The following is a 24,931-nucleotide window of genomic DNA, read 5'->3' as shown; positions in this document are numbered from 1 at the left end:
AAAAGCTCCTTCGTCTATGCTAGAAATTCAATAATTAACCGAGGGACCTTACAGATGTATGTATTTTTTATTTTACTTAACTAGGCAAGTCAGTGAAGAACAAATTCTTATTTACAATGACGGCCTACACCGGCCAAACACGGACGATGCTGCGCCAAATGTGCCGCCATATGGGACATCCAATCACGGCCTGGATTTGAACCAGGGTGTCTGTAGTGACGCCTCTAAAACCGAGATGCAGTGCCTTAGACCGCTGTGCCAGAGGGAGAAAAAAAAACTAATTAAGGCTTGCCTAAACAAAGGGGGTAAATACTTACGCAAATCAAATTGTATCTGTCACATGCGCCGAATACAACAGGTTTAGACCTTACAGTGAAATGTTTACTTACAAGCCCTTAACCGACAGCGCAGTTAAGAAAATAACACCAAAAAAAATATGCAAATAATTAAAAAGCAGTAGTAAATAACAAAAACGGGGCTATATACAGGGGGTACCGGTACAGAGTCAATGTGTCAATGTGCGGGGGCACCGGTGTCGAGGTAATTGTGGGTAGGGTTATTAAAGTGGCCAATTGATTAGCTGTTCCGGAGTCTTATGGCGTGGGGGTTGAAGCTGTTTAGAACCTCTTGGACCTAGACTTGGTGCTCTGGTACCACTTGCAGTGAGGTAGCAGAGAGAACAGTGTATGACTCGGGTGGCTGGAGTCTGACAATTTATAGGGCCTTCCTCTGACACAGCCTGGTATAGAGGGCCTGGATGGCAGGAAGCTTGGCCCCGGTGATGTACTGGGCCGTACACACTACCCTCTGTAGTGCCTTGCGGTCAGAGGCTGAACAGTTGCCATACCAGGCAGTGATGCAACCAGTCAGGATGCTCTCGATGGTGCAGCTGTAAAACCTTTTGAGAATCTGAGGACCCATGCCAAATCTTTTCAGTTTTCCTGAGGGGGAATAGGTTTTGTCATCCGCTCTTCATGACTGTCTTGGTGTGGTTGGACCATGTAAATTTGTTGGTGATGTGGACACCAAGAAACTTGGTGCTCTCAACCTGCTCCACTAAAGTCCTGCCGATGAGAATGGGGGTGTCTTCGGTCCTCCTTTTCCTGTAGTCCACAATCATCTCCTTAATCTTGATTACGCTGAGGGACAGGTTGTTGTCCTTGCACCACATAGTCCGGTCTCTGACGACCTCCCTATAGACTGTCTCATTGTTGTCGGTGATCAGGCCTACCACTGTTGTGTCATCAGCAAACTTAATGATGTTGGAGTTGTGCCTAACCGTGCAGTCGTGATTGAACAGGGAGTACAGGAGGGGACTGAGCACACATCCCTGAGGATCAGCGTAGGGGATGTGTTGTTACCTACCCTTACCACCTGGGGGCGGCCCATCAGGAAGTCTAGAATCCAGTTGCAGAGGGAGGTATATAGTCCCAGGGTCTTAGCTTATTGATGAGCTTTGAGAGCCTTATGGTGTTGAATGCTGAGCTGTAGTCAATGAATAGCATTCTCACATAGGTGTTCCTATTGTCCAGGTGGGAAAGGGCAGTGTGGAGTGCAATAGAGATTGCATCATCTGTGGATCTGTTGGTGCGGTATGCAAATCGGAGTGGGTCTAGGGTTTATGGGACAATGGTGTTGATGTGATCCATGACCAGCCTTTCAAAGCATTTCATGGCTACAGACGTGAGTGCTACGGGTAGTCATTTAGGCAGGTTACCTTAGTGTTCTTTGGCACAGGGACTATGGTGGACTGCTTGAAACATCCTGTATTCCAGACTCGGACATGGAGAGGTTAAAAATGTCACTGAAGACACTTGCCAGTGTGTCAGCGCATGCTCGAAGTACAAGTCCTGGTGATCCGTCTGGCCCAGCGGCCTTGTGAATGTTGACCTGTTTAAAGGTCTAACATCAGCTGCAAGGGCAGATTACCACTTGTCGCCTGATCCTTGCAAGGCATCCTGATCTTTTGCCGAAATCTCTGTTTCCTTCTCCAGCGAATCACGGGGATCGGGGCCTGGTCAGATGTCTGCAGTATATCCCCTGCGTCCGACTCATTGAAATAACGCCTCGTCCAATTTGAGGTGAATAATCCCAGTTCTGATGTCCAGAAGCTCTTTTCGGTCATAAAATATGGTAGCAGCAACATTATGTATAAAACAAGTTACAATTTTGTATTTTTTTTAAATAGCATGACAGGTTAAGAGCCAATAAGACGACAGGTTAAGAGCCAATAAGACGGCAGCCCCCCCCCCACGGCGCCATCACTGATGCAATGACTATATTTGCGTCAATATTGTTTTAATTTGTAAAAATGTGTAGAATTGTCTTGTCACTTTGACATAAAGTGTTTGTGTAGATCAATGACAACAAAATCACTTTCTAAATTCATTTCAATCCCACTTTGTAACGCAACAAAATGTGAAAAAAAATCTAAGGGGGGTGAATATTTCTGAATGCAACTGTACATGGTAGATGATATTATGCAGTGTGCTTAACTCTCTCTGCCTATAGCTTCCCAGTAGCAGGGCAATAATATGCTGCAATTTCATGGAGTTTTCCTCTAAGGCCAACAAACCGTCTTACATAAAGCATTCAGCTGGGAGGCAGAGCGCCGTGTCTGTCTGTCTGTCTGTCTGTCTGTCTGTCTGTCTGTGTGTGTCTGTGTGTGTGAGAGAGGGAGAGCTGTGTGCGCATGCAAGCAAGAGAACAGTGTTTATGTGTGTGAGATAACAGTCTGTGTCTATGTGCGCGGGAGAGAGGGACACGAGGTGACGTAGGGCCTGTCGTCAGCAGCTCTCTCTCTCCCATGTCCTGTCTGTTCCTGCGGTTGATACTCGAAACGGAATGAGAGAGAGAAAGGAACGGAATGAGAGAGAGAAAGGAACGGAAGAGAGAGAAAGGAACGGAATGAGAGAGAGAGAAAGGAAAGGAATGAGAGAGAGAGAAAGGAACGGAATGAGAGAGAGAAAGGAACGGAATGAGAGAGAGAAAGGAACGGAATGAGAGAGAGATATGATGAGTAAGTAAGTGACAGAGGGAGTGAGTGAGAGAGTGAGAGAGTGTGAGAGTGTGAGAGAGTGAGTGAGTGAGTGAGTGAGTGAGTGAGTGAGTGCACACATCCCGCGGGCATCGGCTTTCACTATGAGCTTGTCATACGGGGAAGGCGAGAGAGGGAAGGAGACAGAGAGGAGTGGGCACAGTGCTAAAACCACAAGGCAGCCAGGGATGACCGGCACATGGCAGAGCAGTGTGTGTGTGTGTACAGTGTGTGTGTGTGTGTGTGTGTGTGTGTGTGTACAGGGTGTGTGTGTGTGTGCGGGCAGTGTGTGTGTGTGTGGGCAGTGCGTGTGTGCAGTGTGTATGTGTGTGCATTGCGTGTGTGTGTGTGCGTGTGTGTGTGTGTGTGTGTGTGTGTGTGGGGGCAGTGTGTGTGTGGGTAGTGTGTGTGTGTGTGTGTGTGTGTGTGTGTGTGTGTGTGTGTGTGTGTGTGTGTGTGTGTGTGCGTGCGTGTGTGCGTGTGTGTGTACAGTGTGTACAGCGTGTGTGTGTACAGTGTGTACAGTGTGTGTGTGTGTGTACAGTGTGTGTGTGTGTGTACAGTGTGTGTGTGTGTGTACAGTGTGTGTGTGTGTGTACAGTGTGTGTGTGTGTGTGTGTGTGTGTGTGTGTGTACAGTGTGTGTGTGTGTGTACAGGGTGTGTGTGTGTGTGCGGGCAGTGTGTGTGTGTGTGGGCAGTGTGTGTGTGGAGTGTGTGTGTGTGTGGGAAGTGTGTACAGTGTGTGAATGTGTACAGTGTGTGTGTGTGGGCAGTGTGTGTATGTGTACAGTGTGTGTGTGGGCAGTGTGTGTGTGTGTGTGTGCAGTGTGTGTGTGTGTGTGCAGTGTGTGAGCAGTGTGTACAGTATGTGTACAGTGTGTGTACAGTGTGTGTGTGCAGTGTGTGAGCAGTGCGTGTGTGTGTGTGTGTACAGTGTGTGTGTACAGTGTGGGCAGTGTGTGTGTGTGTGTGTGGGCAGTGTGTGTGTGTGTGTCAGTGTGTGTGTGTGTGTGTGTACAGTGTGTACAGTGTGTGTGGGCAGTGTGTGTGTACAGTGTGTGTGGGCAGTGTGTGTGTGTGTGTGTGTGGGCAGTGTGTGTGTGGGCAGTGTGTATGTGTGTGCAGTGTGTGGGCAGTGTGGGCAGTGTGTGTGTGTGTGTGGGCAGTGTGTGTGTGTGTGTGTGGGCAGTGTGTGTGTGTGTGTGTGGGCAGTGTGTGTGTGTGTGTGTGGGCAGTGTGTGTGTGTGTGTGTGTGTATGTGGGCAGTGTGTGTGTGTGTGTGGGCAGTGTGTGTGTGGGCAGTGGGTGTGTGTGTGGGCAGTGTGTGTGTGTGGGCAGTGTGTGTGTGTGGGCAGTGTGTGTGTGTGTGTGTGTGTGTGTGCATTGTGTGTGTGTGTGTGTGTGTGTGCAGTGTGTGTGTGTGTGTGCAGTGTGTGTGTGTGTGTGTGTAGTGTGTGTGTGTGCGTGTGCGTGTGCGTGTGCGTGTGTGTGTGTGTGTGTGTGTGTGTGTGTGCGTGCATTGTGTGTGTGTGTGTGTGTGTGTGCAGTGTGTGTGTGTGCAGTGTGTGCAGTGCGTGTGTGTGCAGTGCGTGTGTGTACAGTGCGTGTGTGTGTGCAGTGCGTGTGTGGGCAGTGAGTGTGCAGTGTGTGTGTGTGTGTGTGGGCAGTGTGTGTGTGGGCAGTGTGTGTGTGTGTGTGTGTGTGTGGGCAGTGTGTGTGTGGGCAGTGTGTGTGTGTGTGTGTAGTGTGTGTGTGGGCAGGTGTGTGTGTGTGTAGTGTGTGTGTGTGGGCAGTGTGTGTGTGTGTGTGGGCAGCGTGTGTGTGTGTGTGTGTACAGTGTGTGTACAGTGTGTGTGTGTGTGTACAGTGTGCGTGTACGTGTGTACAGTGTGTGTGTGTGGGCAGTGTGTGTACAGTGTGTGTGTGTGGGCAGTGTGTGTGTGTGTGTGGGCAGTGTGTGTGTGGAGTGTGTGTGTGTGGAGTGTGTGTGTGTGTGTGTGTACAGTGTGTGTGTGTGGGCAGTGTGTGTGTGTGTGTGGGCAGTGTGTGTGTGTGGGCAGTGTGTGTGTGTGTGGGCAGTGTGTGTGTGTAGTGTGTGTGTGTGGGCAGTGTGTGTGTGGGCAGTGTGTGTGTGTTCGCAGTGCGTGTGTGTGTGCAGTGCGCGTGTGTGTGCAGTGCGTGTGTGTGTGCAGTGCGTGTGTGTGCAGTGCGTGTGTGTGTGTGTGTGTGCAGTGTGTGCGTGCAGTGTGTGTGGGCAGTGTGTGTGGGCAGTGTGTGTGTGTGTGTGTGTGGGCAGCATGTGTGTGTGTGTGGGCAGCGTGTGTGTGTGTGTGCGTGTGGGCAGCGTGTGTGTGTGTGTGCAGCGTGTGTGTGTGTGGGCAGCGTGTGTGTGTGTGTGGGCAGAGTGTGTGTCTATCCAGAGGAAAACCCATTGCTCCAGATGTGAGCCGGGAGAAACATAGGACAGATTGGGGCCATGCGTCAGACATGGATCGAGCCCATTCTGGGTAACATGCACACGCATCACACACACACACCTGAAGGCCAACTTATGATGTAACTGATGGTTAGGGCATTAGATGTACACTATAGTTTGAGGAACTGGTGGTTAATGTAAAGTAGACCTCTCTCTCCTAGAAGTCCATTGACCTTGTCGTTCTACTGCATACAGTGCCTTCAGAAACAATTCACATCCATTCACTTTTTCCACATTTTGTTGCATTAAATTAAAATGAAATGGTGTGTTACTGGCCTACACACAATACCCCATAATGTGAACGTGGACTTATATTTTTAGATTATTATTTTAGTTTTTGATTAAAAATGAAAAGCTTAAAATGTCTTGAGTCAGTCAGTATTTAACCCCTTTTTAATGACAAGCCTAAGAAAGTTCAGGAGTAAAAATGTGCTTAACAAGTCAATTAAGGTGCATGGACTCTGTGCAATAATAGTGTTTAGCATGGTCTTTTAATGACTACCTCATCTCTGTACCCCACACATACAATTATCTCTAAGGTCCCTCGGTCGAACAGTGAATTTCAAACACAGATTCAACCACAAAGACCAGGGAGGTTTTTCAATGCCTTGCAAAGAAGGGCACCTATTTGTAGATGGGTTTTAAAAAAAGCAGACATTGAATATCCCTTTGAGCATGGTGAAGTTATTAATTACACTTTGGATGGTGTATCAATACACCCAGTCACTAAAGATACAGCCGTTCTTCCTATCTCAGTTGCCGGAGAGAAAGGAAACCGCTCAAGTATTTTAACCGGAGGCCAATGGTTACTTTAAAACAGTTTGAGTTTAATGAATGTGATAGGAAAAACTGAGGATGGATCAACAACATTGTAGTTACTCCACAGTATAAACATGATTGACAGAGTGAAAAGGAAGCCTGTAGAGAATGTGAATATTCCAAAACATAGCCTAAAACACAAGGCCAAATATACACTGGAGTTGCTTACCAAGACAACATTGAATGTTCCGAAGTGGCCTAGTTACAGTTTTGACATATCAGCTTGAAATTCTATGGCAAGAATTGAAAATCGCTGTCTATCAATGATCAACAACAAACTTGACAGAGCTTGAATCATTTTTTTGGTTATTATAAAAGTGCAAATATATAGTTGTGCAAAGCTCTTAGAGATTCAGAAAAACTCAGTTGTATTCGGTGCCAAAGGTGATTCTAGCATGTATTGACTCGTGGGTGTGAATACTTATGTAAATGAGATATGCCTTTTTCATTTTCAATAAATGTGCAAATATTTCTAAAAACATGTTTTCACTTTGTAATTATGGGGTATTGTGTGTAGATGGGTTAGAATTTTTATTTTATTTTTTAATCCATGTTGAATTCAGGCTGTAACAACAAAATGTGGATTAAGTGGAGGGGTATGAATACTTTCTGAAGGCACTGTAGCATAGAACCCATCTAGGTCTAGGTTCATGGAAAATAAATGGGACTTAAAATGTAGGCCAACGCTAAGTTAGCTGACAAAGGAAAATGCAGAAACCCAACTGTAGGCTATACAAATTCAATTTGCCCATCTTTCAAATTTTGCTAAATATAACTGAGGGAAGGTTCAAGACAATTGCAAGCGATGCTTTCCAACATACTAACAGCATACTGTGGGCCAAACTGTGCTGATATGACTAGTATAGTTACTGTATCTGTCAGGCAATGGAGGATTACACACACACACACAGAGAGCAGCCCATCTACCGCCACACACAGTGTCCTCTCCTCTACACTCATCTTTCTGGATCTCTCCGTTCCCGACACAAGCCGGCCAGCCGTGCCCACTTTAATCCCTGTAAGCCCTGGTAAAAATGCTAACATATGAGAAGGGATTTGGAGAATAGGAGTTTTGGGGCTAAATCTATGTGCATTAGACCTATCTCTGTGTGCGTCTCGATCTCTCAAGCCCAGTGAAACAGTCTGGAGGGACTCCCAAGGTCTCTGATCTCCAGGCACTTTCCCATTCACACTTGTTTCCTCTCTCTCTTTCCTCTTTATCTCTCCATTTCCCCCCTTGTTGCGGTAGTAGTACATCTCTGCAGTAGTACATCTCTGCCAGGCCATCCATCAACAGTCTCTTTCCTGTCTACTTTTTCCTCAGCGCATGCTCCCTCCTTCGCTTTTTCACAACAGATTGTTGGAAGGAAGGAGTATTTTTAAGAACTCAATCAACGCCCATTTCTCCATCCCTGAGCTCTCAACACAGAGAGGCCCTGATAGAATGGCCAAACCTGTTATTGACTTCAACTTAGAAAGTGCTAGCCATTGCTTTTTTCCTTTCACTAGATCTACTGAGCAGCCTGCCTGGCCGAGTCCAGTCAGCCCCACCTCTGGGGAAATCCCAAATTGCCTTGCAACAGAAAACACATTTAAGAAAGGTCACAGGCCCCTGGTTTAAAGGGACTTATTCCTCTTTTCAGTCTTTTTCCCCCTCTCTTTTGGACGTCATATTCCACTCCTTTGCCGATTGACTCTCCTTCTCCATTGCTGTTTCTTTTATTCCTGGTGCTGCAAAGCTGCTTGGCTGGTTGAGTTCTGTGGACGAAACATGTCTGTATGACAGGCGTACGCACCAGATTAGACCCACTTAGCTTGTTTGGACAAATACTCAGGTTTTAAAAGGGGAGGAATGGAGATGAAATTTTAGAGAAACTGACTGCAGTAGGTTTGTACGAGGAGACTGGTTCAGATAGTCCATGCAGGAGTGGGGGTGGGAGTGTCAGAATCACAATTAGGAGAAGTACCAATAAATACACACACACATACAGTGGGGCAAAAAAGTATTTAGTCAGCAACCAATTGTGCAAGTTCTCCCACTTAAAATGATGAGGCCTGTAATTTTCATCATAGGTACACTTCAACTATGACAGACAAAATGAGAAAACAAATCCAGAAAATCACATTGTAGGATTTTTTATGAATTTATTTGCAAATTATGGCGCTAAATAAGTATTTGGTCAATAACAAAAGTTAATCTCAATACTTGTTATATACCCTTTGTTGGCAATGACAGAGGTCAAACGTTTTCTGTAAGTCTTCACAAGGTTTTCACACACTGTTGCTGGTATTTTGGCCCATTCCTCCATGCAGATCTCCTCTAGAGCAGTGATGTTTTGTGGCTGTTGCTGGGCAACACAGACTTTCAACTCCCTCCAAAGATTTTCTATGGGGTTGAGATCTGGAGACTGGCTAGGCCACTCCAGGAACTTGAAATGCTTCTTACGAAGCCACCCCGTCCAGGCGGTGTGTTTGGGATCATTGTCATGCTGAAAGACCCAGCCACGTTTTATCTTCAATGCCCTTGCTGATGTGAGGCTTTGTTACTTTGGTCCCAGCTCTCTGCAGGTCATTCACTAGGTCCCCCCGTGTGGTTCTGGGATTTTTGCTCACCGTTCTTGTGATCATTTTGACCCCACGGGGTGAGATCTTGCGTGGAGCCCCAGATCGAGGGAGATTATCAGTGGTCTTGTATGTCTTCCATTTCCTAATAATTTCCCCCACAGTTGATTTCTTCAAACCAAGCTGCTTACCTATTGCAGATTCAGTCTTCCCAGCCTGGTGCTGGTCCACAATTTTGTTTCTGGTGTCCTTTGACAGCTCTTTGGTCTTGGCCATAGTGGAGTTTGGAGTGTGACTGACTGAGGTTGTGGACAGGTGTCTTTTATACTGATTACAAGTTCAAACAGGTGCCATTAATACAGGTAACGAGTGGAGGACAGAGGAGCCTCTTAAAGAAGAAGTTACAGGTCTGTGAGAGCCTGAAATCTTTCTTGTTTGTAGGTGACCAAATACTTATTTTCCACCATAATTTGCAAATAAATTCATAAAAAATCCTACAATGTGATTTTCTGGATTTTTTTTCTCATTTTGTCTGTCATAGTTGAAGTGTACCTATGATGAAAATTACAGGCCTCTCTCATCTTTTTAAGTGGGAGAACTTGCACAATTGGTGGCTGACTAAATACTTTTTTGCCCCACTGTACGTGCACACACTTTATTAAAACTAAAATATTTCCCACCTACAGCACACACCTTTTTCCCTGAACAGAAACTCCCAACAAATCTATCCCACCCCCCAAAAAAACATAGAAGCAGGTGATTTCCCTCATCACCTTTGCGATATACCAACTAACAGTGCCTGACTGTGCATGCTCACACCTCTCTGCATTAGCCTGCATTACAGCATCTTATCACATTGTTCCCCCGCAGCCCTTTTGACTCATCTCCAGCCTAGTAGCCTGGGAACAGATTGTTCATTTGAATGGTAGCAGGGGCTTCAATCTGCCCGACGAGCTCTCAGTGTCTAAGGGCTACACTGAGCAGGAATACATTAAAGCGCCAAATGGCACCCTATTCCCTATATAGTACACTACTTTTGACCAAAACCCCATGGTCCCTGGCTTCACTGGGTTCTCCACCTAGGCTAGCTACCTTCCTCACTGGCTGAAACTCTTTCCAGAGGTAATATCTGTGAAAGGTTCTGATTCTTCCTGCAGAAGGGATTTGTGACAGACAGGAACACACACACACACAGAGAGACAGGCTGTGGGCATTGAACTCAGTCTGACCATTGTTGATAGTCTGGCATATATCTGTGACGGATTTTTGGGGATGAAAGCTGTTCCCTTCTGTCCCGATCTAACCTGCCTCCCCTCCCCTCCTAATCCTCCCACATGGTTTCTGATGGAGTTTCCACGCTTACCCGGCCGTTTCATGGAAGACTGTGGTAAACTGGAGGTAAGTAGAGATGCCATTTTGGAGACAGAAGCTAGCATCTCATGACAGTGAGGCAAGGTAAAAAGGTGTTAACACAATGTCACAACTGGGTGTGTGGCAAAACTATCCACATTAAAATGTTGACATAGCATGTATTTCAGTGGTCATGTTCAAAGAGTTCGCTAGGCAGAGACTGACCATAAAACAGTTTGGACAGAATAATAGACTAACTCTTAGAGGCTTTCATTAGCACGGTTGTGCTGCAATGGAGAATGCGCTCAGCTAGCCAGCAAACTCAGAGAGAGACAGAGACAGACAGGCAAGTTTAATTTTCACCAGCCCCTGAAAAGGACAAGAGAGGAATGGGAGAACAGGGAGATTGAGAGAGTAGGGCAGAGTACCCAGAGTAACCCCCCACCACCCACACGTCCTCTGCTCCCAAGCAGCTAAAAGTCAGGGAGATTTAAGGCCTCTCATGGTTGGGCATTAACATGTCTTTACCCAGGGAGCTGAGAATGGAGCCCTCTCTATTTACAGCCCTCTAGCCCGTCAGGCGGTTGGCAAGGCGACACAGTGAGGGATAATGCGCACGCCACGACGCTTCCGGAATCTTAATGGAGCCTCCTCGACCAATGACGTGGCCGGGATAGACGGCGGGGGAATTTGCATATGGTAGAATGGGGGAGCAACAGGGGGTTGGCCCCACCCCCTTGGTACCGGATGCCAGGGAGAGCACTGGTTGGATGCGTTCCTAAATGTGACAGTGTGTGTGTGTGTGTGTGTGTGTGTGCCCCAGAACATTAACACAAACACTTTGGCTATTTACACCATTAAATATCTAAAAGGTCACACTAAAAGAAACAGAAGATTACTAAATCCAAACATTGTTAGGCTAAACTACACACAATTGACCTTCAAATCTCACGACCACAAACGCTATGCCTCAGATGTGCAATAAGCCATAGCAAAAAAGATATGATGATTCTCAAATCCCAAAACTGAATTTGGGCGACTTCAATAGTCTTTTCATTAAATGTTTGTCTGCTAGGCTATTTAGAAGGCTTTTAACAGGTGATGATGATGATGATGATGATCACTGGGTTGGCTACTTTAAGCCTGCTTTCTTCCACATCCAGCTGACATGAGGCTAGCTAATCCACTAGCTCTGGCGGGGCTACAAACTGGCCCCAAACATAATGAAGGTCATTAGTCTATAAACAATGGCTATTATGAGAGCTGCTAGGGGGATGAAAGGAGAGTGGGATCTTCACTAGGGGGATGAAAGGAGAGAAAGGGGGGAATGAAAGGAGAGAGAGGAGGGAATGAAAGGAGAGAGAGAGGGACAAAAGGAGAGAGAGAGGGACAAAAGGAGAGAGAGAGGGGAACAAAAGGAGAGAGAGAGGGGAACAAAAGGAGAGAGAGAGGGGAACAAAAGGAGAGAGAGAGGGGAACAAAAGGAGAGAGAGGGGATTGAAAGGAGAGAGGGGAACGAAAGGAGAGAGAGGGGGGACGAAAGGAGACAGAGAGGGACGAAAGGAGACAGAGGGGGACGAAAGGAGACAGAGGGGGACGAAAGGAGACAGAGGGGGACGAAAGGAGAGGGGAACGAAAGGAGAGAGAGGGGGACGAAGGGAGAGAGAGGGGAACGAAAGGAGAGGGGAACGAAAGGAGAGGGGAACAAAAGGAGAGAGAGAGGGGGACGAAAGGAGACAGAGGGGGACGAAAGGAGACAGAGGGGGACGAAAGGAGACAGAGGGGGACGACAGGAGACAGAGGGGGACGAAAGGAGACAGAGGGGGACGAAAGGAGACAGAGGGGGACGAAAGGAGACAGAGGGGGACGAAAGGAGACAGAGGGGGACAAAAGGAGACAGAGGGGGACAAAAGGAGACAGAGGGGGACAAAAGGAGACAGAGGGGGACAAAAGGAGACAGAGGGGGACGAAAGGAGAGAGAGGGGAACGAAAGGAGAGAGGAGAGAGGAAAGATTGAGAGAGAAAGATAGAGATGAGGAGGAAGAGGGGAGAAAGAGGTAGAGATCAACACTGAGGAGGACAGAGATCAACAGGGTGAGAGAGGGAGAGAGACACAAAGAGGGTTCACTTAGACTGAACCCTTAAGCACCCAATAACATGTCACACATATACCACGTCTCACACTCCCACACCATCTGGGCAAATATTAGACCACACACTAACACACTTAAGAAGGAGTGTGAGAGAGACAAGAGGCCACACAGGTTGAGGTGAGATTATCTATGGTGGGTTAAATTCACCTAAGGTCATTTAACTGACAGCTTAACGTGATAAAATAAAACTCACATTGAACCCAACCCAGGTGGATTACAGAAGTCTAATCTAGAATATTTAATCTAGTTGCAATGTAGCATATGTCTGGGTGAGTGTACAGGTGTGTGTGTGTGTGAGTGAGTGATTCCATTGTATGCTGGACAACTGCCAGCTGTCACACTGGCGCGTGTGTATGGTGTGTGTAATGAGAATAATGATTAATGGTAAAATCCCTCACACACGGTTTAAGCTCTCTCGCCGGGGTGGCGGCGGTCTTTGTGGGTGTAATCTCTCCCAGAATTAATTCCTGGAAAAAGAAATGAAAAATGGGAAAAGAAGTGTCCGACCCCTGTCCTCTTCCCCAAGGTCAGTCAGTGTGTGTTCCCTCCTCTGAAAAATAATACTAAAACTAGCAGAGGATTGAAAACTGAAAGTCTGGAGAGAGAGAGCGAGAGAGAGAAGGGGACAAAGTTCCCAGCGGAGGGCTGGGCAGTGGGCTGGAGAAATGGTTAAACCCAGTTAACTGGGGATGAGGCTGAGCAGAACTGATGAGAGAGAGGACTGTGGTCTCCCTAGATACTGTAGAGGTGAAGGACACACACACACACACAAACACTATGAACACACACAGCTAACGCAAAATAAATGAGCACATACAAACTCAGAAAACACACACACAGAAGCAGAGACGTCTCTCCCCAAGCACACAGGCCTTTCAGGCTCACAGGCGCTATAGCAGCCAGGTCACCCATGATACAAGTCAGTATCCCACGTCCATTCATGTCTGAGGATGTCGGGAGATGATGTAGAAACCAGCCACTAGGGGCAACAGTGAGCGCTGTTACCTTTAAGTTGGGTTTTGCTAGGGCGTTCGGGACGGCAGATGGGAGTAGGCATCTGCCTCTGATTCCAAAGGTTATAAGATAGAATCCAACGATAGAAAGTTGCATTCAGAGTGATTACTTCGCCAAAAGCAATTTAGGTCCATTAGAAATTTAAAATATTTTCCATATAGTTTTAGACATTCAAGAGTGACCTGGACCTTAACCCAAAATAATACATTTCCCAATATTTTTTACTCAAATCTCCCCTGGGCAGGATTGAATGGGCTCGTATTTTGTTGCCCACCCCTGCTCTTTAGCCTACACTGTCAAATTAAACAGAATGGACACAAATCCTAATTTCTGGCGAGGGCTGTGCAATGACATAATATTCATTAGATCTATCATCCTGCTACTGTGTACAGTATATAATCAGATTAGCATTAGGGATATACGGCAGGTCATACACTCATTGGTCCTCTCGCTCCCTCATCTCATATCTCACACAAACACACAGCTGACCTACATGCGACTGGTAGCATCCCAGACTCGCTGGCTGTAGCCCCAAGGCCTGGGTTCTGCACCACGCACACACAACGTCTACCCTTGAAATGCTAACTGACTGGCAGACCCACCGTGCCAAAAAGTGGGTTGTCTTGTGCCCACAAACCACGCCGGGCGGTCCAGGGCATTCGAGGCAGCAGCAGGCACGTTAGGGCTAGCGGGCATGAGAGGGTGACATGGTGGTGGTCAGGCAGTTAAGTCTTTCAACATTAAATTCAACAGACCCCCCCCCCCCCCCCTATGGAAGCCGTCAGGGGCCGACCACAACTCAACCAGGCTCCCTTCTGCCATTATGGATCACCGTAACGTCATATGACCACCAGCACTGCTTGGACAGTGCTTTAGCACAACCAGAAATATATCAACATTATTTACAGGGGGGGGGACTAGAGCCTATCAGAGCAGAGCTGCCATTTTGGGCCAATTCAATGTGGCATTAGGGGGAATTGTTTCAGTGAGTCAATCCAGGGCAGGCTACAAGGAGAGGAGCCTACCAACTACCAGCCGTGGTAATTATGGGTTGATGGGTAATTTTGGTAAGGAATTCTCGTATGAGACCCTTGGGTCAAACGCAACACACATGCTTCTACACCTGCATTGCTTGCTGTTTGGGGTTTTAGGCTGTGTTTCTGTACAGCACTTTGAGATATCAGCTGATGTACGAAGGGCTATATGAATAAATTTGATTTGATTTGACTGTTCCCGCTCTGAACAGACAGAGCGCTTGCCAGTACCACTGCTCACCTCATCCACACACAACATTACATTTGGGCTTTGCCCATTATAACAGAAGGCCAATTGACATTGCAGGTTGATGTTGTGACTGGGTTCATGGAGCTTATGGTTCATGGAGATTATCCCGGGTTAGGTCTTCTGGCTGTGTGCGTGTGTGTGTGAGAGCCAACTAAACTAAACTTCAACTAAAAAAAATAAACGCCCTTTCACTGTCAACTGCGTTTATTTTCATCATGTCTTAATATTTGTATACATAACAAGATTCAACAATTGAGACATAAACTGAACAAGTTCCACAGACATGTGACTAACATAAATTGAATAATGGGGGGGGGGGGGGGGGGGGGGGGTCAAAATCAAAAGTAACAGTCAGTATCTGGTGTGGCCACCAGCTGCATTAAGTCCTGCAGTGCATCTCCTCCTCATGGACTGCACCAGCCTTGCCAGTTCTTTGCTGTTTGATGTTAACCCACTCTTCCACCAAGGCACCTGCAAGTTCCCTGACATTTCTGGGGGGAATGGCCATAGTCCTCACCCTCATGCTGGCGGGTCATGTCAGGATGAGCCTGCAGGAAGGGTACCACATGAGGGAGGAGGATGTCTTCCCTGTAACGCACAGCGTTGAGATTGCCTGCAATGACAACAAGCTACAGTCCGATGATGCTGTGACACACCGTCCCAGACCATGACGGACCCTCCACCTCCATATCGATCCCGCTCCAGAGTACAGGCATCGGTGTAACGCTCATTCCTTTGATGATAAACGCAAATCCGACCATCATCCCTGGTGAGACAAAACCGCGACTCGTCAGTGAAGAACACGTTTTGAAGTCCAGTCTGGTCCAGTGACGGGTTTGTTAGGCGACGTTGTTGCCGGTGATGTCTAATGAGGACCTCGCTTATCAGTTGTAATTCTATGTTCTGAACCAGGGTTCCTCAGCTGGCGGCCAACTGACGTTATGGGTTTTCTGAGAAAAACAATTATAAATAAACAAAAGTTTTACTGTTGGACATAAAATATTGTAAAAACACCAGCAAATCAGCACTGAGTCATTTGAATTTTGGAAATATTTTCCAAAGTATCCTCAAGTGTGATCGTACACAAATGTAAGCAAGGTTTGAAATGATCATGTTTTAGTCAAATATTATATCTTCTTACATTCAATGTGCAGTCTACAAATTATTTGTACTTATGTTCCAGCCCCATGACTATCCACAAAATAAAAATAAACATCTGTGTCTAGTTGAGGAATCCCTGTTGTACACACACCAAGAAGACCCTTCACGGTGGCCTGGTGTGCTCCCAAGCACCAGTCAGCAGCATCCCACTCTCCGACCAGGGGCCGGACCCCTGACTAATCACCATTCACTCACATCAATTTGAGGAGAGAGGGAGAGAAAGAGGTGGGAGCGAGAGAGGGAATTAAAGGGAGAGAGAATCGTGGGGAAAGGAAGGGGTCAGATATTCTTCCCTGTTCCTGGGGAATGGAGGAGTGAGAGAGAAAGGAAAAGGGAGCGAGCAAGAGCGAGAGGGCGAGCGACAGGGCGAGCGAGAGGTCGAGCGAGAGACAGTAGATGAAGAGTAAAATCATTCATCAAAGAGGTGTTCATCGAAATCAGAGCGACTTCTCTCTGTCCCTCTCCCTTTATCTCTCCCCCCTCTTTCACTTCTCTCTGTCCCTCTATCTCTCCCTCCCTCTCACTTCTCTCTGTCCCTCTATCTCTCCCTCCCTCTCACTTCTCTCTGTCCCTCTCTATCGCTCCCTCCCACTCATTTCTGTCCCGCTCTCTTCATCTCTCACTCCCTCTCACTTCTCTATGTCCCTCTCTCTATCTCTCACTCCCGTCCCTCTCTCTCTCCATCCCTCTCACTCCCTCTTTCACTTCTCTCCGTCCCTCTCTCGCCATCCCTCTCACTCCCTCTTTCAATTCTCTCCCTCCCTCTCACTTCTTCTCTCCCTCCCTCTCACTTCTCTCCCTCCCTCTTTCTTTCTCTCCCTCCCTCCCTCCCTCCCTCTCTCTCTCTCTCCCTCCCTTTCACTTCTTCTCTCTCCCTCCCTCTCACTTCTGTCCCTCTTTATCACTCCCTCTTTCACTTCTTCTCTCCGTCCTTCTCTCTTTCTCTCCCTCCCTCCCTCCCTTCTTCTCTCCCTCCCTCCCTCCCTTCTCTCCCTCCCTCCCTCCCTTCTTCTCTCCCTCCCTCGTTCCCTTCTTCTCTCCCTCCCTCGTTCCCTTCTTCTCTCCCTCCCTCGTTCCCTTCTTCTCTCCCTCCCTCGTTCCCTTCTTCTCTCCCTCCCTCGTTCCCTTCTTCTCTCCCTCCCTCGTTCCCTTCTTCTCTCCCTCCCTCGTTCCCTTCTTCTCTCCCTCCCTCGTTCCCTTCTCTCCCTCCCTCGTTCCCTTCTCTCCTTCTCTCCCTCGTTCCCTTCTCTCCCTCCCTCTTACCCTTCTCTCCCTCCCTCTTACACTTCTCTCCCTCCCTCTTACACTTCTCTCCCTCCCTCTTACACTTCTCTCCCTCCCTCTTACACTTCTCTCCCTCCCTCTTACACTTCTCTCCCTCCCTCTTACACTTCTCTCCCTCCCTCTTACACTTCTCTCCCTCTTTCACTTCTTCTTTCTCTCCCTCTTTCACTTCTTCTTTCCCTCCCTCTTTCACTTCTTCTCTCCGTACCTCTCCATCTCTCCATCTCTCCTTCACTTATCTCTGTCCCTCTCAACAGTAGACCATCTCCCGCCATCCAGTCCTCAAAATGTCCCAGGGCCCAGTGCGCACGTGTGCACACGCACACTCCCACACAGACGTCAGGCAGGATACACTCACTCTACATTGACCTTCTGACAGGAGGACGGAGAGGGAGAGAGAGAGAGCGCGAGAGAGAGCAATGGGGGGAGAGAAAAAATATGAATAGACAGGCAAACGAGGAGAGCAAGAGCAAAGGCTTGAGTGAGACTGGGGAGAAGAGGGAGAGGGGAGAGGAACAGGGAGAGGAGGAGCGAGAGAGCAAGAAATAGGGAGAGAGAAAGAAAAAGAGGGAGAGAGTGGATTAGTTAATGCACAAAAACACTGCATCAAACCAATGCACTGCTCCGAGCGGGATGCGTCAGCAGTACATTCACGTTTCCCACTCAAGGACAAAAGAGAAAGAGAGAGAGCAACAGAGTGAACAAGCGAATGAAAGAGAGAGTGAGTAAACGAGAGAAAGAGCAGCCTTGCACCACACTGGCAACAGAAAAACGTGCCGGAATAACCTGAGCAGCAGGATTAACACCGGGGCTGCAGGGGTTAAAATCGTGTTGCCGTGGGGACACGCTGCCGTTTTCTCCAGTTCACCTGGGAAGCGCTTTATTCTCCTCTAAACCAGGGAGCCAAAGAGAGAAACAAGAGAGAGAGAAAGAGGACAGTGGAAGCTAACACGGTTGAGAGGCTTCGTGCTGGCATACACAAAGGACTGAGTGCTTTGAGCTTGGCCACTACCTCAGGACACTGCAGGGGCTGAGAAGAGCGAGAGAGGGGGAGAGAGAGAGAAAGAGATACACATCCCCGCTCTCGCTCATCTGCTGCTACAGCGGATCTGTTTTCCTCATCGACGCTGCTGTAACATCCTGTGCCCCGCTCGGCTCTCTTGCTTCACTCTCCTATTCTGCCGCGCGGTGAAGAAAAAAAGAGATTGAAAACAGGAGCGAGAAAGAGACAGAGGGAGATGGCGCTTTAGCCTCTTTTTGCTGTGCTGATATTGCTGCTGAATCTACTCTACGCCCCCCCCCCCCCCCCCCCCCCCCTACCTCTCTCAACCCTGCTACAAACCCCCACCCACCCTCGGAAGAAATTGACGGATTATTGGGAAGTGCGCGGGAGGCAGGCTGCAGCTGCTGTGTGTGTGTGTGTGTGTGTGTGTGTGTGTGAGCGCCGCTGCTGGCGAGCTGTGTTTGCGTGCTGCTGTGCTGGAGCGCAGAGCTAGTTAAGAGGAGAAATAAGCTAATGACCGCAGTGTGTGTCGCGTAGCCTTTTCAACCCTGCCGAGCGCTACAGAAATCAAGTGGACACGACGCGACACACAGAGAGAGAGAGAGAGAGAGGGTGGACTTACTGACCACCAAAAAAATAGAAAGAGCCAAGAAAAGGAAAGGGGTCCTGTTTCCCCACCACCTCAAAGAAAATTTGAAAGGACTGTGGAATTTTTCTTCCTCCTTAACCCCCCCTCCCTACCCTGAGACCCCCACCCATTTTCTGCCTTGGGTTTTCAGAGTGCGGAGTGTGTGTGTCGGTGAGCACGCGTTTGTGCTATGGAGACTTGGAGAAGGCGTTCGGCGGAGGCATCGAGAGGCGGTTTCCAAGGACAAGCGGGAGAAGAGCAGCCGAGGGCGAGCGAGCGTTAGGAGCCTGACTGGATTCCTACCCATCTAAAACACAAGCTTCGGATGGGCCTTCACATCTTTTCCTTCTTCGGATGATGTTCGCTTGTGTGGAATTATAAAAAGGGGCCATTTTGGCAAAGAATCTTCACTTCATTTGCTTCTAACAGAGCAGAAAGAAAAGTCTTTATTTCTCTGCTCCTTGGATATATACCCGATTTAAACACTCTGTGATTGACAAAAAAAGAGAAAACAATCTCATAAGGACCTGTAAAAAAAACCTTGAGGTAGGTGTCTAGCGTTTCCAACCCTATTTCAATCATCTCCATCTCCTATTCTATTATTTTTTCTCTTTCTCTGAAACATTTAAGAGCAGTTGTCCTCCCCCCTCCAGTAGTGTCCATGGAAAAGAGAGCCAGAGTTTTGCTTAATCCGGGGTAGGGCCAGCCCTCTCCTGGTTACTCAAGAACCAACCCCCCCTCCCTCCCCTCTTTATACCTCACCCCCCCCTCCCACTTTCGACCACCAACCCATTCAACCAACCGATCTCCCCCCAACCGCACCTCCGGCCCTCTCCCCCCCCCCGGACGATGCTGAATTATGAGCGTGCCACATCATGAGTCTCCTGGGGCGGGTAGCTGTGCGTCGAGCCACCCTGCTCTGTGTTGTGTTCCTGATGGCGCGAGCGTGGAGCAGCACCTCTCTGGCTATGGCGGGGGCGGCAGCGCCAGGCCCTCAGGGCTGCCCACCGCAGTGCTCGTGTAGTAGCCAGCTGAGCAAGGTGGTGTGCACCCGGCGCGGCCTCACTCGCGTGCCCCCGGGCATCCCCGCCAACACGCGCCACCTCAACCTGATGGAGAATGCAATTGGAGAGGTGCAGGCCGACACCTTCCGACACCTGCACCACCTTGAGGTTCTGCAGCTGGGCCGCAACGCCATCCGGCAGATCGAGGTGGGCGCCTTCAATGGCCTCACCAGCCTAAACACGCTGGAGCTATTTGACAACCGGCTAACTGGGGTGCCCAGTGGTGCCTTTGAGTACCTGTCCAAGCTCAGGGAATTATGGCTGAGGAATAACCCCATCGAGAGCATCCCTTCGTATGCCTTCAACCGAGTGCCCTCGCTCATGCGTTTGGACCTGGGCGAGCTACGCAAGCTGGATTTCATCTCCGATGGCGCCTTTGAGGGCCTGCACAACCTCAAGTACCTCAACCTGGGCATGTGCAACATCCGGGGGGAGATGCCCAATCTGAGCCCCCTGCTGGGCCTGGAGGAACTGGAGATCTCGGAGAACCTCTTCTCCGAAATCAAGCCAGGCTCCTTCCGGGGCCTGCGCTCACTCAAGAAGCTGTGGGTGATGAATTCGCAGATTGGGGTGATCGAGCGCAACGCCTTTGACGACCTGAGCTCGCTGGTGGAGCTCAACCTAGCCCACAACAACCTGAGCGCCCTGCCGCACGACCTGTTCTCCCCCCTCAGGTACCTAGTGGAGCTGCACCTCCACCACAACCCCTGGAACTGTGGCTGTGAAGCCCTGTGGCTGGCACGCTGGCTGCGAGAGTACATCCCTACCAATTCCACCTGCTGTGGCCGATGCCACGCGCCGGCCCACATGCGGGGCCGCCAGCTGGTGGAGGTGGACCGGGGGGAGACCGGCGTGCTCCAGTGCTCTGCCCCCTTCATAGGCGATGCGCCAAGAGACTTAAACATTTCGGCAGAGCGCGTAGCGGAGCTCCGTTGCCGGACTGCGCCAATGTCCTCGGTTCGGTGGCTGCTGCCCAATGGGACTGTCCTGACGCACGCCTCGGCCCACCAGCGGATCGCCGTGCTCAACGATGGCACACTCAACTTCTCCAACGTGCTGGCGGCTGACACAGGCACCTACACCTGCATGGTGTCCAACGCGGCCGGCAACTCAAACGCCTCGGCCTACCTCAACGTGAGTGCGGCTGAACTCAACACGTCCAACCTCAGCTACTTCACCACGGTGACCGTGGAAGTGCCAGGACCCACGACGGAGATGCCAAAGCCCAAGACCACAACGAGCGCTCCTAACACTGGTAGGGGGGCTGGAGGAGAAGCAGGGGGAGGTGCGGTGGGCGCTGGCACAACCACCACCGCCTCGCCCTCCCTCTTTCAGCCTGTCTTCATCTCTACTCCCACCGTTCTGCTCCAGAACACCGAGGGCCAGCCAGGCGCCCGACCGTCCGCCGTTCCTGCCTCCAAGTCTGCCACGGTCAAGCCACCCGACACAGTCCCCAGCCTGGACGAGATGATGAAAACCACCAAGATCATCATCGGCTGCTTCGTAGCCGTCACGCTGCTGGCCGCCGTCATGCTCATCGCCTTCTACAAGCTGAGGAAGCGCCACCAGCAGCGGAGCACGGTGGCAGCCACCCGTACGGTAGAAATCATCCAGGTGGACGAGGAGGACCTGCCGCCGCCTGCTTCTGCTGCCAACCAGATCCGAGACCACAACAGCATCCAAAAACTGGATTATATCAGCCACAAAACAGACTATGGCTTCCCCAAACCCAAAGCAGACTACAAGGGGGACTACACAATCCACATGCCCAAACCAGACTACATTATACACAAGCCCAAGGCTGAGTACACCACCTATAAACCAACCGTGGACTACACTACCCACAAATCTACAGTGGAATATAGCACCCACAAATCTACACCAGATTTTAGCCTTCATAGACCAAAGGCTGACTATAGCCCATTCAGACCTGAATATAGCACTCACAAGCAGCCTAAAGCGGACTATAGCCCCTTCAAACCTGACTACAGTACTCACCCGAGAACACCTAAAGCAGATTATAGCCCATTTAAACCGGATTATAGCAGTAGTACTCACCCAAGAACACCTAAAGCAGATTATAGCCCATTCAAACCGGATTATAGCAGTAGTACTCACCCAAGAACACCTAAAGCAGATTATAGCCCATTCAAACCGGATTATAGCAGTAGTACTCACCCGAGAACACCTAAAGCAGATTATAGCCCCTTCAAACCGGATTATGGCACTCATCCAAAACCCAAACCGGACCATAGCCCATTCAAACCTGACTACAGCACTCACCCACGACCTAAACCAGACTACAGTCCTTACAAACCCGACTACAGCACTCAGTCCAAATCCAAACCGGAGTACAGTACACACAAATCCAAACCCGACAACAGTCAATACAAAGCCAAATCAGAACACACCCCCAAGGGCACGCCGGACTACATCGTCTTCAAATCAGACTACAACAGCCCCCACAAACAGGATTATGGCAACCTGAAACCCAAAATGGATTCCAGTCCCCACAAAGCAGACCATCACAAGGTGGACTACCGCACCCTCAAGCCCAAATACAACACGTACAAGCCAGCAGGACATGGGGCTAAATGGACAGAGAACAACATTGGGAACTCTCTCCCTCGAACCTTGCCCAGCGCCATCACAAACCTCCCTGAGCCCTTTGTCATAAAAACTCACACCAAGGAGAAGGTTCAGGAGACTCAGATTTAAAGCCCCCCCCCCCCCCCAGGCAAGTCCCAATCCCCATAGCCACCCCTCTCTTCTCACAACTACATGCAATAGAATGCACAACGGGGGAAAAGACAGGAACTTTCTTTTCTTGTACAGAGTGCAAAACTTAAAAAGACTGAACATTTCTTGTTGTACATGCTTATAAATACATCTATATATGAAACTATTGAAAGTACCATGGACTGGTGATAGAGAAGCATATTATATTAATTAAAAATAAATACATTGAAACTATTTTCTAACTTGTAACTTCTATTTAAAAAGACGAGTTGTTTAACATACTATCTTGACTTTGAGAAATGAGGGTAGACTTGTTAAAATAAAAAGAGTCTGTGTGATTTTTAAAAAACAATGCTACAGAGAATGCAGTGAAAAGAGAAAAAAACATTTATACTGAGAAGACTTTCTTTAAGAAAACAAAAAGGTCCGTGTTTGATCTTTACAGGTTTATCTTGTAAAAGCACCATGAATTTGTATTGTGCCAAATGTTACAAATGCAATAAAAATGATTTTTGGAGAGAGAAAAAGAAAAACAGAGAGAGATGACGTTTTGTTCTCCTGGCGTACTGTAGCGAACAGCCAAACGCTTCAGACACTGCAGTAAGACTCTGCAGCTATACTTTAACCCTGCGTGTGCTGGGTGACTCACACAGAATCAATCACAGCACAGAAGTGCCTGCTGCTGTTTTTAATAACACTTGATATGCCTGTGTGTCGAGGCAGGTGGGGGGAAGCTATGTTTAGTACGCATAACATTAGTCAATGACATGGTACTTAATCAAGGTGTGGCCCATTTCAAAGCGGGTACTAGATTTGTCCGGTTTTCATTAAGTTCTCCAAATGCATGGAACCCACGAGAAAAGCTTTTAAAGGGCCTCTATTTACACAGGGGTATTTGAAGTGCTCCCCAGTGATATGTATGAGACTACACTGCTGTCATGTCAATGAATGATTGCATGTGTGTAAAGATATGAAGATGTAGGGTGTGATATGGTGTGCTAATTTGAGGGGGTTGTTTTCTATGTGCTTGACTTCGAGTGGTCAGAGAGGTGTTTTTCACGACCAGACTTGTGGATGTACGAGACAGACCCTGGTGATGTCAGCACACACACTTTCCTCTTGGCCCCCAAAACATCTCCTCATTTCTCTTTTCATTGCATTCCCCAGCTGTTGTGGCTTCATCAGTCAGCGACGGTTTTATGAGGACAAATGCTGTGGGTCTCGCAGTTAACTGTGCATTCTTCATCTTCAACAATCTCCCTCTCTATCTTAACATAGCCGTAACCTAGCTCCCCCTAGCCCTAACCTGGAGAGATGACATGTACACCCGGTCGTTAGCGTCTGTGTACGGCTCAAACTGGCTAACAGCGTGTGTTTTTTTTTATAGAGCCGGTTGTTTTGACTATCGGTGTGACACGTACAGAACATAGGCCTCTTTCTTCACCAAGACGCACGCTGGCTTTCAGCGGGACGCCGGTGCATTAACAACCGGGCGACAGGGCCCCCGGCTCCACAGCTCATTAAAATGCAAGAAAAGAGAAAAAAAGATCAGACAAAAACAAATTGGGGGCATCTTATTAAGCAGTAAAGGGGAGTATTAATAGGAGCTGGTATCGACGACAAGGGCATATTGCTCACTGTGTCTGAGTGATTAAACTCTGATATAATTTACACAGCCTGGACGGACACACGCCCACAAAAAGAAAAAACTGCTGGTGGCGAGGTAGTGTCACCGCAGCCCGGCCAATGGCAGCCGTTAAACGGCACACACAGACCCCTCTGTCACCGGTTTACGTAACCGAGGCGGTAATGGGAGGACGGTGCAAGATTGTCTCGGAGGGATCCCACTATTTCCGCTCTACAACCAATTTATTCCTATTTATTTGTGATAGAGAGAGACAGGAGAGAGAGCGAGAGAGAGACAGAGAGAGACAGGAGAGACAGAGCGAGAGACAGGAGAGACAGAGCGAGAGACAGGAGAGACAGAGCGAGAGACGGAGAGACAGAGAGACAGGAGAGAGAGAGAGAGAGAGAGACAGGAGAGAGAGAGAGAGAGAGACAGGAGAGAGAGAGAGAGAGAGACGGGAGAGAGAGACAACGAGAAGAGACGGAGACGAGAGAGAGACCGGGATAGAGAGAGATAGAGCGAGAGAGAGAAGCGAGAGAGAGAAGAGAGAGAGAGAGAGAGAGAGAAGAGAGAAGAGAGAGAGAGAGAAGAGAGAAGAGAGAGAAGAGAGAGAGAAGAGAGAGAAGAGAGAGAGAGACGATAGAACGCGAGAGAGCGAAGAAGGAGAGAAGAGAAAGATAGAAGAGAGAGAGAAGAGAGAGAGATAGAGAAGAGAAGAGAGAAGAGAGA

At 48.6% G+C, this 24,931-nt stretch overlaps 1 protein-coding gene and 1 pseudogene across 1 annotated transcript; one reads left to right on the top strand and one right to left on the bottom strand.

Moving 5' to 3' along the window:
* Positions 1 to 24,931, bottom strand: part of LOC109881868 (staphylococcal nuclease domain-containing protein 1-like) — a 356,997-nt pseudogene that overhangs the window by 180,117 nt on the left and 151,949 nt on the right.
* On the top strand, positions 17,516 to 23,886 carry LOC116355020 (leucine-rich repeat-containing protein 4-like). Its single transcript, XM_031797840.1, has 2 exons — positions 17,516 to 21,853; positions 21,914 to 23,886. Exons 1-2 carry the CDS (start codon positions 19,648 to 19,650, stop codon positions 22,552 to 22,554), a joined length of 2,847 nt encoding a protein of 948 aa, XP_031653700.1. The 5' UTR covers positions 17,516 to 19,647; the 3' UTR covers positions 22,555 to 23,886.

Source organism: Oncorhynchus kisutch, linkage group LG19 (genome assembly GCF_002021735.2).
Source record: "Oncorhynchus kisutch isolate 150728-3 linkage group LG19, Okis_V2, whole genome shotgun sequence".
Taxonomy (NCBI): domain Eukaryota; kingdom Metazoa; phylum Chordata; class Actinopteri; order Salmoniformes; family Salmonidae; genus Oncorhynchus; species Oncorhynchus kisutch.
This window is presented reverse-complemented; position numbering and strand designations above follow the sequence as displayed.

Excerpts from the sequence above, each read along its gene's own strand:
- LOC116355020 (XM_031797840.1), top strand. The coding sequence starts at position 19,648 with ATGAGTCTCCTGGGGCGGGTAGCTGTGCGTCGAGCCACCCTGCTCTGT. Across the intron at positions 21,854-21,913 it reads CCCGAGAACACCTAAAGCAG|ATTATAGCCCATTCAAACCG; the intron begins ATTATAGCCCAT and ends CACCTAAAGCAG.